Below are 13,114 nucleotides of genomic sequence, written 5' to 3'. Positions count from 1 at the left end.
AAGTGCTATAAAAATTACATTGAGAAGTTCATTGTGCTCTATATGGTAAGCAGCATTTAGCTTCTACATTCTCATATACTGATAGTTACGCATAATACATTTTAAAATTCTCTGCCCCAAATATCATACGATAATGCATATTAACTCTGGTCTAAGACCAGTATTTCTGATTTTCCTTTCCTATATTCTATGAATTTGTGGAGTAGGAAGTGCATTAAGATTGGTCATGTCTTCATAGGCATTGGTCTTTAATGACAATCACATAATTAAAAGAATTAACTTCTACAAAACAAGAATCTGTAATCACTTCTAGCTCAATAGAACTATACACAGAATATGTGTTTACCATATTCTTGATCTCCACTTCTGTACCATTCCTGTGGCACCGTAATGTTACTCGTTCAACTCCATTTGGGCCCTTTTCACATCCAGGATGAATAACTCCCTGTTGCTGTGGTGTAATGGAAAAGTAATGGTGAAATGTCTCAGCCTAGATCCTCTGAACGCTAAACAGGAAAAACACTGCATCTCAGGAGGTGCTTAATTCAAGACTTTGCCTGCTGTCATATGTAAAATTTTATGGAACAGGACAGTCCTACCTCCTCTCTTTTCTTTCCATTGCCCATGACTGTATCACCTTCTCCCACATACAGTTCTCATTAAAATTGAGAACAGGGAAGAAATGGCTGCCCAGCTTTAAAGGAGACATTAAATGCTGTTTCCTTGCACCTAGATGAAAGATAATTAGGACCAGACTAAATGTTCAAACTCTTATGAAGTAATTTCTGCTCCGTAAGAAAACTCACTTATAAATGTTTAATAAAGATACCATAAAATGATGTTGCCTTCATTTGAAACTACTGCAAGAAATTTCAAGAAAGAAGAAAGCAAACTCATTGAAGGCTCCAGCGTAGTAGGAAATTTGCATTGGCTATGGGTCATAATGTAGATACAAAAGGTACAAGACTAATCACTAGCAGTAAAAAAATATTTGAAGAGGTTTCACACAGGACTTGCATAGCAAGAAATTAGCCGTAAAAATTAATTACACATCATTATCAACAGATAGTATGCATCCAGAGGATTCCTCTCAGGAAACACAAACCAAACATCTGGTCAAGTGCAAACATCTCACTCCACAATTGGTAGCCCAGACAGGGACACATTATTGCTTCTCAGAGGTCACTAACCCTGTTCTCTTGGGAAGGTGAAAAGGAATCTTAAAGCAAAGGCATAATAAAACAGAAGAGAAAGTAAGTCCTTGAAAACAATGGAAAAATAAACTCTAATCTGTAAATTAAGCAAACAAATTTATTCACACAAAGGAAGAGAGAAAATTCTCCCACTGTGAACTACCGCATTTCACCTCAGACCAGCTTTGTGTTGTGACATTACATAAACAGAAGAATTGAGACTGATATCAAACGTGGTGTAACTCCATTACATGCTCTATATTCAGGTCTATGGGGACTTGAGGGGAGAAGAATGAACAGAAGTGGATCCCTAGCTTATATAAAACTGAACTGTTTTACTGTATTCAGTATATTAACCTTGGCTCACCTCAGTAAAGAAATAAGTTTTATTAATTTGATTCAAAGTAATTGAAATCTAGTGGAAATTCTCACTCTGAATCTGGCCTTTGGAAACTGTTTCTACTCAGTAAGTATGAAAATAATCTCTAAAATTTTTATGCATCTGTTTCTTGAGGCAGGAACTATCTTCTTTTGCTCAAGACTGTTCAGCACAATAGGGATTTAGTACACTTAATAGTTGCCCTGGATTATTCTTTTCTGAAGCTAATATGTAAACACTCATACTATGTAATTATTTCAATACAGTATTTACAATAGGTGATAGACTGGCTTCTACATTCTTCGAGTAGCCTTGAAAATCTCATCCATGATTGCAGTCAGTTTCTTTGCTTGGTTTTTGTTCTGGTTTAGAGAAAAGAGCAGTATTAAACTGGAGATGCCTGTGTATAATAGATCAAGACAAAATTAGAAAGAGTGGATGCATCAGTGGATTCAGGAAGAAGCAAGAATAAACCCTCAAGAACTGCTTTTTCAAAGATAGGTGCAAACAAGCTTGGGACTTTGTGTGCCTTATTTTATTGCTGTGAAACAGATATGAAGAGAATTTCAGTTCCTATGAAAGTTTAAAAGTTTTCCTTATTGCTGTAGCATTTTTCCTTATGAAACAGAATTACCATAACAGGTGTCTCAGTGTGTTCACAGTGGTCTCGTTGACAAGAAATCTTATAATGAAAATCCATAACACGCACCTCTTACAACTCAACAACAGCTACCACTGGAAAAACAGATCAGAAAGCAAGACTTGAAGGTCACCGTGTAATATAATAATTCTAGACAATGAAACTGCAGCACTAAAAAGATTTTGTATACAGTGATGAACAGCAGCTTCAGACAGCACTAAACGTAGAGGCAGACAGCATTAAGCAGATGCAGCATTCAAGGCTGCAGTATGGACTAACTCAACTCTTACAGACTGAAAGTGTAAAATCTAGCTCCGAGACAGATTTAGCTCAAAGCTGAAATCTTGGAGACTTGCAGGAGTGAAAGGGAGGTAGCAGAGCCCAGTCTTCCTCCCAGAGTAGCAAAAATCCAAAATACTTTCAGAACAATGTGATAAGCAGATTTTCCCTTCTCTTATTTTCTTAATTTACCATATTTACTGCTTCATTGCTTTCCCTTCTATTCTTCCTACTAACTGGTTGCCTTTTCATAGTTCATTTATTTTCTGGAAGGCAACAAGAAGCATTTGTTAGCTTAGAAAACTTCTCCATGCTAGGACTTTGCCCACAGCTCTCAAGTGTATTGGCAGCAGCTGCCCATCTCTAGCAAGGAAAGCTTCTTAATTTCTTGTTTTCTCCAAAATTTATCTTCAGTTAAGTTGCACTGTATTTTATTGCTGCTGATTCTGGTTACGTATTGTTGAGTTCTTCTTTTCTGGTAACTGTAAGAATTGGCTGGCTATTTTTCTCTATTTCTGTGGAGCTATGTTTAAAAAAAAAACAGTCCCTTACTTGTGAATTCTGACATTTATTAGCATAATAAAACTCTCAGAAGACATTGCAGTTTTCCAAGTAATTTCATTTGCAGGGGAACTTACAGGGGATTTATTTCAAAGCCAGGTAGAAGCTAGAATGAGAAATGGATGAAACTTGAACAGAAAAATGTAGATAATTAAAAGTAGGAAATCTGCTCTGAAGTGAAAATGATGATGCTGCTGTTTGTTTATTACATCACAAGCCATCACAAACTGCAAAAGGACTTTTTAAGACTACTTCTCTTATTATTATCAAAAGTGCAGCACTGAGTAATGAGATGGCCAGCAGAAACAGACAAATATTGCTTTGGAAAAAATAAACTGTTCAGCAATATTGGTACTTCATACAATACTCTGTGAATAATTCCCACCCACACTTCTTGCTGCGTTTTACTTGTTCAATCTCAGACATGAAGAAAATTAAGATAGGAACTTAGTGCTCAGTGAAATTGGCCACAACCCCTTGAAAAATTCCTGGCTCAGTCCTCATCTGTAATTTGCCAGCAAGTAATTTCTCAACTTTATAATGTCAGCAATATGAATAATTATGATAATTCAGATGCAAACCAGAAATATTTTTTGTCTTCTAATGAGGATACCTTTTGCCCACAAGACCAGTGGCTTTGGAATTTTGCTAACTATTTTTCAGTGTTTACTTTTGTAGCTATGTAGTACTACAGATATCTAGAATGCTGTTAGTCCTGGGTCAATTATTCAAATAAAGGGCTGTAATCTGGTGGATTCTTCTGCTGTCCACATGGCTCCATTAGTAGCTCCCCTCCTGAGGATGTGATGATTTCTTCCTAGAAAGATAAAACCAATTAAAACATCATTCATAGATGTCTAAGCCTTTCTCTGTCTTCTAATAAAAGGAATTAATAGCAATAAAGACTACCACACCACTGTAATTGGTAACCAATTATGAATAAATGCTTGATAAAATAACTACAGACTTGCAAAGGGATCCTATCAACTACTCTATGCCAGTCCTACTACAGTACTTTAATAGTCATTGGGATAAAAGAAGCTTTCCCAGGCAGACTGAGCAAGAGCTCACTGTTAATTGCTCACACACAACAGTAACAGCTTTATGACTGATTACAGATAGTTAAAAGATAATAACCTTGCTAGGGGAAAGACAGTCTTTACAAATAGCACTATTCTCATTAATTAAATACTCACATGCCAAGTCTCTCATTCCAGTAATTAATTACCAAGATGAATAAAAAAAAAACTTATTCGAAAAGTAGAGAACTTTCTCTTACCTTTATTCCTAGAGTAATGATAGTTCATTTTGGGGTTTCTAGAAGTTTTAAGATTTATAGATGCACCAAATCAATGAGAGTCCAGAATTATATTGTCTAAAATAGCAATCCTTCATCTGAAAGTTTAGATCCAAGTTATGGGCCTATATATATATATATATATGGCCTAGCATTTTCAAAACTTATCTAGTTTCTACTGCAATTCAATGGAACTTTGGTGCCCGATTTCCTCAGAATACATCCAGGCTCCCAGTTGTGGTTCCTTCCCAATCACTACATCAGACTGAGAATAATTTCAGAAAGTTACTACTCAAATTAAATGCTTTTGAGAAGGTTATAAGGAAGTAAAACCACAAATTTAGCTGTTATCTTGGATATGTTTTGTTGCTTTCCACACCGTATTTAAATGCAAATAGCAGTAAGAGAAAATACACACTCACACTCTCTTCTGTAAGAAGTTTGTTTTTCCAGCTAATGGTTGCCACCCCCTTGTATCTGTCAGATGCTTGAGTGACCTTTTCTTAAATATTTTAAATCAAAATGAAGGAGTTTTAGATGACTAAGTATAAGCAATTAGAAAAGTCTATGCAACTTTGGGGATGGGGAAGTATACTCTCGCCAAAAATAGCCTGGAGGAGGTAGTAACTTTTCCAGACAATATAGCAATAGCCGCAAAAGAAAGTGTGCCTGCAGCACAACTATTTGCATAAAGATTGCATAACTATGTACCAGAAGGCTTTGGGACAATGTACTGCACCAGAAAGGTTAGGCAGAAAGGCTTAAAAAAAAAAAAAACATGTGAAAGATACGATAAGAAACTTCCTGAAGTGATTACCAAAGAGACAAATTTTCATATAGCTGTTAAGCCAGATAATTAAAAGACAATTGTGTAGGTGAACCAGTGTCTCTAACAGGCTCACTACAGGGGAAATATTAACGATTATCACAGGGCACCTAAGAAAACTTTTTTTTTTTTAATGTCAGGAACTAAAAGCCATTCTACTTTTGGCAAGTGCCCCACCACTATCTGAAAATAGATTTCATCAAATTAGGGGAGGAGGTACTTTTGCTTAAATATGACACCTACTCTTCTCCCACATGGAAACAATTTGTGGAAACATCATGCCATAGTGATCTGTGAGGGGACATTAAGGCAAATCCCATTTGCCTTGACATTTTACTTGATCTTAAAATAAAGCCACCTATGTGTGCACACGTGCCAGTAGCTAATATGGGAGAAAGAAGGTAAGGGAGAGAAGGCCAATCAAATCCTAACTTTCAGAACTAATTCATCATTTTCAGCAAAACTAAATGAGTTTGGGGCTTTCTGCCCTTGAGTTTTTGTTGTCGTTGTAGTTTGGGACTTAAAAATCCTGTTTAGGAGATGAATACCTATGTTTTAATGAAGGTTAACACATTATAACCTCTGTTCCTTCATGTAATGTAAATTCTGAGAAATTCAACTTCTTTTTGTTAATCCAATAATACTCAAAATAAGTGACTTCTACTGCACTGCTAATGACAATTGAAAAGTAAGGATCTCAGCTGGAAGAAACAGTGTGAAGGTTTGACAAATGAGATGTTGCAAAATAGCTGAAATAAAAGAAAAAATGAAAAGTAAAGGGAAAATCAAAGAAAAATAATCTCTGCTTAGTTGTGAGACTGAACACTGAAAAAAAATAAAGCTGTGAAGAAAAGGAGGAGCCAAAAATTAATAGAATTATTTTGAGACAAGAGTGAGAAAAGGATAAAAAAGAGAAGGTAACTAGAAAAAAAGAGGATGAAAAGAAATTGTAAGGGTGGCTAAACAAATTAAAACTGCTGAAGAGGGAGAGAGACGCAAGATGGTGAAAAAAACTTATGCCCTCAGAAATTCTGCTACTTTTTAGTCATAGCCTGGCAACAAGAAACAAAAGTTAGAGCCAAAGTAATTCAAACCTATCTAAAGTCAAATACCAGCAGTAAATTACTCATGTGAGACTGCCTTGGATAATAAAGAATAACCCTAAGCACATCCCTAAAACAGAACCCCTCTTGTTCCCTTCTTTACTGCAGGGCTCCATTCCTTTGGGTTTGCACACTACAACCCTCACATGAAAGGTCGAAAAATGCTGAAATTTCATTGAAAGACCTTTCTATGGCATTTCCAATCCAATTTTGCACAGCAAAGAGGATCAAAAAGTGTTAGCTCTGTCAGCCCTTATTAGTCCATTTTTAGGCCAGGAGAGCATGCATTAAATAAGATTCTGCTTAGAAGGAGACACAAACACATGCTGAAGCACTTGAAAGAAGGGGGAAAGCCTTCTGATTCAGTGCAGCAAAAGACAAACTGTAAATGTTATAGCTACTCTTACTGTAGAATATATATGCATATTCTTTTCTCCGCTGTGGTTACTACTTTCCAGTGTGGTTTCAAATTACATGGCTACCCTTTAAATTATTAATCTGCTCCACTCAGCTATTGATCTGTACCTCACAAGTCTTACCTTGTGAAAATCAATAAGATCTGTCAGTGTTGCATGTCGGTTTGGATCTACCCCCAAGAAGCTGTAGAAATCCCCCGAAGCATCAACCAGGAAGTGTTTGAACCCACTTTGCTGGCGATAAGACAATGCATAGCCCCAGATTTTCTCACTGACTCGCACCAGGAATGTTCCTTCAGATTTATTCATCAACAACTCTTCTGCCTCCTGGCGGCTGATAATACCTGGCAAGAAAAACCCCTATGGTTATGCAAGTATGTCATAGTAAATTAAATGCAACATATAGAGAATAGAAGTGAAATTAAAATGGCATAACTTCTCAAGATTTAAATGTTTATATGAGCAGTTAGAGCTGTGGAGACTACATTTATGCTATCTGCTTCTGAAGGACAGGTTTTGAGGGAGTCTGGTGGGATATAAATTTTAATTACGTGGTTAAGAATTTTTTTCCATGCTTACTGTTTTCTTGAAAGGAAGTGCATCAACCCAACTGGTCTATCAGACCAGAAGGCTCCGTACAAGTGATCATTCAGCAGACTAGCATAGTTTGGTAATGCAAATTGGTATTTGCAATTGCATTGTAGTACTTAGGAGACTGTTGCCTTAAAATTGTTTTATAGGTCCTAAAAAAAACCAAACATAAAACAAGAGCCAGGAGAAAAAGTACTTTCCTGGTTTTGTATACCCATGCACACACACACATCCATAGATGTATATAGATAAATTGGAGCCCAAAGAAATCAAATCCTGCAACTAACAGAGAGACTACAAGAGATCTGGATTACTTATTCACAGGCTTGCATTTCTAGGGGACGTTGTCACAGAGGAAAACAAGAAACAAATATCATAGCCCTTTCCCTCTGGGATCTTTGTGTCCTCCCATCTGGTCAGGCACTGGCAGAGGCTGCCCAGGGAAGTGGTGGAGTCATCATCCCTGGAGATGTTAAAAATGTGTAGATGTGGCACTTCAGGATATGGTTTATTAAACACAGTGGTGTTGGTCTGATGGTTGGACTTGATGATTTCAGAAGTCTTTTCCAACCTTAATGATTCTGTGATTCTATTCTATGATTCTATGACCTTTCAGGCTTATATACCACAGTAAGAATCTCCTCTAGTTAAAAACTGTAGCCATGAGCTAAACAGAGCACAAACACAAAGGAAAGATTGAATATTTTACTTGTTCACCAGAACTGAGCTCATCTTTACAATTCATAATGAATAATAATAAGCTGTGCACCCTGCTCCATGACAAAAAGAGACAAAATTACTTGGGGTTTCTTTTGGTGCATAACTGTTATCCGGTGGTCATTTTCTCTGAGCCAACTTAGCTTTGCAGACAAATTTAATCAGGAAGCAAACTCTCTCACCATATCTTTATCGACGAGCAGTTGTTTTATAGATTTATCCATTCCTTTGCTGTATGACAAATATATTTGCCAGAGCAAAAGAAGGATCACAAATTCAGGTTTTCAGAATAAGCAAGGGAAAAAGTTTAACAGGAGTAGAGCTTTCAAGAACTTTCCCATTTTATTCTTCTGTGTTGGAAAAGTCTTAATTGCTCTCTTCCTTTTGCTTCTTAGGACACAACACTGAAGTTGCTGGTACTTCTTCCTTGCAAACAGTGTGTAACAGTTAAACGCTATTCTGGTCACTCCCCATGTAAAAGGCATGATCAGAATTGCACCCAGTACTGAACCACCTCTTACCATCCACCTAGAGAGCTTGGTTCCAATTTGTCTGGTAGGCCTAGAGAACAGTAAGCTCATGTCTCATAATTATCTGTGAAATACCAGATGCTCACTTTAATCAGAAACAGATGTTGTATTAGGCCATCCTAAATGTGAACATGGCAAAAATGCCAATAAATAATAAATGGACATATTCCGAAGGTGTTCTCTGTGAAGCTTATGTTTCTCAAAACAATACATGCAATATTTAATGGGACTGCTTGTCATCACAGAATCCTACACATGTCCTAGTGAGAGTTCCATGGAGTCCAAGTACTGAAAAGCCACACCAGTTTAGTGTAGTGATAAACATAGTCCAGGAATTACCAATTCGCACAAAGAAGGGCTTACCTCAAAGTCCAAAGTTTGGCATACTTTATTAAACTCACAAGGAAAATTATGCCTTTGGGAGACACTGGAAGGGTCCAAAGAGATCTAGATGCTTAAAGCAAGCACTGTGTGATGTTAGGAAAGCTAGAAAAGCATCTCCTTTCAGTTTTGTCTACTTTGAGGCAATTGATTTATTTCACAGTTTTACTTGGTGCAATTATGAACATGACAAGGGCTCAGTCTCAATGGGACTCAGAGGTCCCTACTGAAATATTCTCAGTATTGAGAACAAATATACACATATAAACCCTGCTGAATGTTGTACAATTCTCTTTTCTTGAGAATATTACATCATCTTTGCACCAGACATACAAATCAGACAGTAAACATGCAAACATAAGCATTTGTTTAGAAACAGCAAGCAACTGTTCAGCCAGCAGTGGCAATTACTGCACTGTGCAAAACTAAAACCAGTTTTAGTGGAAGCATTCCAAGATGAATTGTTAAAAATTCTTGAACTCCATTCAAATGAAAAGATATGATACAGCATATTATGTGAAGTTGTATCTCTAGATCCCAATACCAGATGCCATGTGCCAAGAATTACAGAAAAGTTGATTCTGAAATCACGCTATTTGTTAAGGCAAATATCCAGTTTTCTCTCAAATTGCTTTAATTGAAATATACAATGGAAGGTTTTATTAGTGATTATGATGCCTACTTCCTTGACGAATGTCTGCTAGAAATCCATGTAGAAGAGCCACATCAATAAGCTCAGAATAGTCAGGGACATGGGAAAGGATAAACTGTTCCATCACTACCAAATATCACATCAATTCTGATAATTAATATTTACACTGTAATTCAAGATTGAAACCGTGGCAGTAACTTCTGGGATAAGAACTGGGTGCCATTGCAACTACCCCTTCTCTAAGCAGTACCAGAACTGTTATGCAGCCCTGCTAGGGAATGAGGTTGCCTAGACAATTCAGCACCTATAAAAGTGGAGGGTTTCTTAAAAAAACAGAGTTGTAAAGAAAAGGGGGGGGGGGGTATTACATGGTAAGCATTACTCTTAGGATATTTCTAGGACTTTAATGACCATCACTATAAAGCATATAATATAAAATTAATTTAGCATTGATTAGTTCAATGCTGAACAATCCATTCACCCGCTCTCAACTCCCACCAGCAGAGCTAAAACACTGCAGGCTTTCACATGACATTATTTTCTTTGCCAGACCTTATTTTTGTTCTGGGCACTTTATATCATGGAGTAGGCGAGAAATGCTACATTGCTCAAGGCCAAGTTCTTTTTTTTGTTTTAATTCTCTTTTCTACTAAAAATGGTGTAATAAATTATCAGCCAGCTGCTTTCTTTCCTTTTTCTCCCCTGATTCTGTTAACAGCTCATGAGAAACCACCTCTTTCCACCACCTCCTCCTCTCTCTGCCTCCTAGTTATTTTATTTTTCACTGGTTCAGTTCTGAAGTGGATGGTGATTGCAGCAATGGAAGTCTCCCTCCACCCTTTAAAAAACATTATACCGTTCTCAAGACAGCTAGAAAATGAGTGCCACTGCTCACTCTTGAGACAGCTGCAGAGAAATAAACAACATCTGTGAAACCCCTACACGAACATTTAAAATTGTTTGAACTGAAGTCAAGAAACTTTGGTTTCCCAAGGCTCTAGTAAGATGTTTAGAATCACCAGTGTTTTTATTTGTGCTAGTTAGGATATTAATTGGAAATAGTCTCTGGAAAAGAAACCACTGATGCTTTGAAAGCTAATTTTTCCTTCTTCATGATTTTTGCTAATCTCTTAAGAAAAATAAAAAGGCAACATCTTCACTTGGTGTAAAGCAACACTGTCAAAAATAGCAATCCTTTCACATAAGCACAACTTTGCAAATCAATCATTTAAATAAATACCTCACAATTAATCAATCTATCACTAGTATTTTAACTCATCATATGGCCATTAGCAGTCAGCTATCCCACTGAAACCCAGTTATATCTTCCACCTGTCATGCCAAATAATTTCTCTGAGTATCCGAATTGTCACTGTCTATAAAACACTGTAAAAGAGCAGTAGGGGTTTGATTAGGAGAACATGAAAGGTGTAACTAACTCCTCTTGAAAGCATGGAAACACTGTCAGCTGGCTTGAGATTTAGCCCCTTGCCCCCCAAGTTCGCTGCATGCATCTAACACGTTACATGCATCTACATGTCCACTTTAAAGATTCTAGTTCTAGTTTTACAATGCTGATCCACATTAGCATTTTGGGTTGTTGCCAGGAGAATAACATTTTGGAAGACAGCTATTTGATATCATAGCACATTCATCATCCACAGACATGTACCTAATTAACAACTTCATTTATAAATGCAGTGCCTGTAATGATAATTTCTAGATGCTAGGCAAGTCTTAACATTTCTGTTGTAATTATGTTCTTTTTACTGCCACCAATCTTCCAAAAAAGAAAAAGAACATCTTAACATTTAGAGTATATTAAGCTCACCTGGGAACTGCAGAGTCCAGTATGAATTTAGTGGGCACAGCTGAGAACTCTTGATGCTGTTTCCCTTGCTTACAGCTGCCTCAGTAGCAGAAAATCCTATTTTGAAATATTATGCTATGACACTTCAGCTTCCCACTCTTCTCTCAGCATTATCCTACATACATCTTTGAGTGAAACTCAGGAGATGAAATACATAAATATTTTCTAAAAGAGTGCCATAACAAGCATGAACTCAAACTAGAAAAGCTGATAAACTTTGCCAACAAGGCAGGACTGTATACTAGAAATCTAAAATTATTTTTTTATTATACAAATATAGATGCATCACGTTCATTGTAATATACCAGTGGCCTAAAGTACCACGTGCAATAACACTGTCAATATGTAAATATAATTTGGCCTTTAATGATCCATATATTTTTAATATGAATATGTGCATTTATATATACCAAGAGATTGACTGAGATTAGAAGGACAGCAGGTACAAACAGCCCAGAAGCATTCATTTACCCTTCTGCAACAGAAGCTGTTTGCTTAGCTGATGTTTTCTCTTTTCATATTTTTTCATTAGCTTGATCTCAAACACTCTAGTGCATGAGGCTTTACTCATAGAGCAAAAACATCACAAATACTGACATAGATAAATATTAATGATGGGATTCATGCCATAACTGCTTTCACGACCATTATGAAAAGCATTCTATTTCATGCAAAATTGATTTGTTGAACAATTATGAATATTCACAGGTAATCAATGAAAAGGAAAGAGACTCATCCTGTTTATACAATTTAAGACCTCTAACCAGGGAAATGTGTGATTTATGTCACCAATCAAAATTAGGAGTAGGATCCAAAACACAGGTAAATTAATATCAACATCACTGTGTTTTCAAAGGGATTAAATCTAAGACCATATAAATACAAGTATTCCTGGCAATCATTACATAAATAAATCACATGCTAAAGGTCATACAGACACTTTATAGCTACAGCAAGTGTAAACAATAAATAAATGACTAAGCACAAGGAGTAATGAGGAATTAGCAGATAACTCCTGAATAATGTAGAGGACTATATTTGTCCAATTATACAGGCAGATCTAAACAGTAATATGAAAGATAGTGATAAAATGGCGCAAGGGTTAGAAGGATGAGTTTGTTAAGCACCAGCCAATGCCTTCCATTTTTCAGAACTGAAAAACTGAGCTAGATAGATACACTACTGTAACTGTACCATTTGGAATAAAATGATTTCCCAAAGGGAAATAAGTGAATTTTCAAAAATTCCAAATAAATTTCCTCTGAGACTTAATTTGAGAGTCAAAAGTTCGATTACTCCTCACTTTGCAAAAAAAAAAAAAGCTGAAACAAATTTCAGAACAAACTGCTATAAAAGCTGGTAAATAAATTTGTATAGAATACGTTTTAGGGTCTTGGGTATTTTTAATCAAAACAGAAAAGTCCTGGTTTGAGAAGAGGAAAATATGTCATAGGTTTTTCTGTCCATATCATCACGAGAATTAAAATCATTTGCTGGAAGTAATGACCCAGTCTATTTGGGACCAAAATATGAATCAGTATTGAAAGAAATCATCAGAAACAGAAATTCAGGAGAGATTAATCCAACTGCAGTTAATATGGTTTAGGTAGAGTTCACAGCCTGGGTTAGCATGCCAGCATTAACATAAACTACTGTCACAAAGTGCAAAAACAGCTTTT

General features: G+C 36.4%; 1 protein-coding gene across 1 annotated transcript in view; it reads right to left on the bottom strand.

Annotated features, from left to right (window-relative positions):
* Nucleotides 1-3,486: 3,486 nt before the first annotated feature.
* Nucleotides 3,487-13,114, bottom strand: part of SH2D4B (SH2 domain containing 4B) — a 70,526-nt gene continuing 60,898 nt past the window's right edge. The window contains exons 7-8 of the mRNA XM_069863979.1: nt 6,818-7,038; nt 3,487-3,869 (exon numbers count right to left, since the gene is read on the bottom strand). Of these exons, the coding sequence (XP_069720080.1) occupies nt 3,777-3,869; nt 6,818-7,038 (314 nt within the window). The 3' untranslated portion in view covers nt 3,487-3,776. The remainder of the gene's footprint in view (nt 3,870-6,817; nt 7,039-13,114) is intronic.

This window comes from Phaenicophaeus curvirostris, chromosome 9, assembly GCF_032191515.1.
Source record: "Phaenicophaeus curvirostris isolate KB17595 chromosome 9, BPBGC_Pcur_1.0, whole genome shotgun sequence".
Classification (NCBI taxonomy): domain Eukaryota; kingdom Metazoa; phylum Chordata; class Aves; order Cuculiformes; family Cuculidae; genus Phaenicophaeus; species Phaenicophaeus curvirostris.
This window is presented reverse-complemented; position numbering and strand designations above follow the sequence as displayed.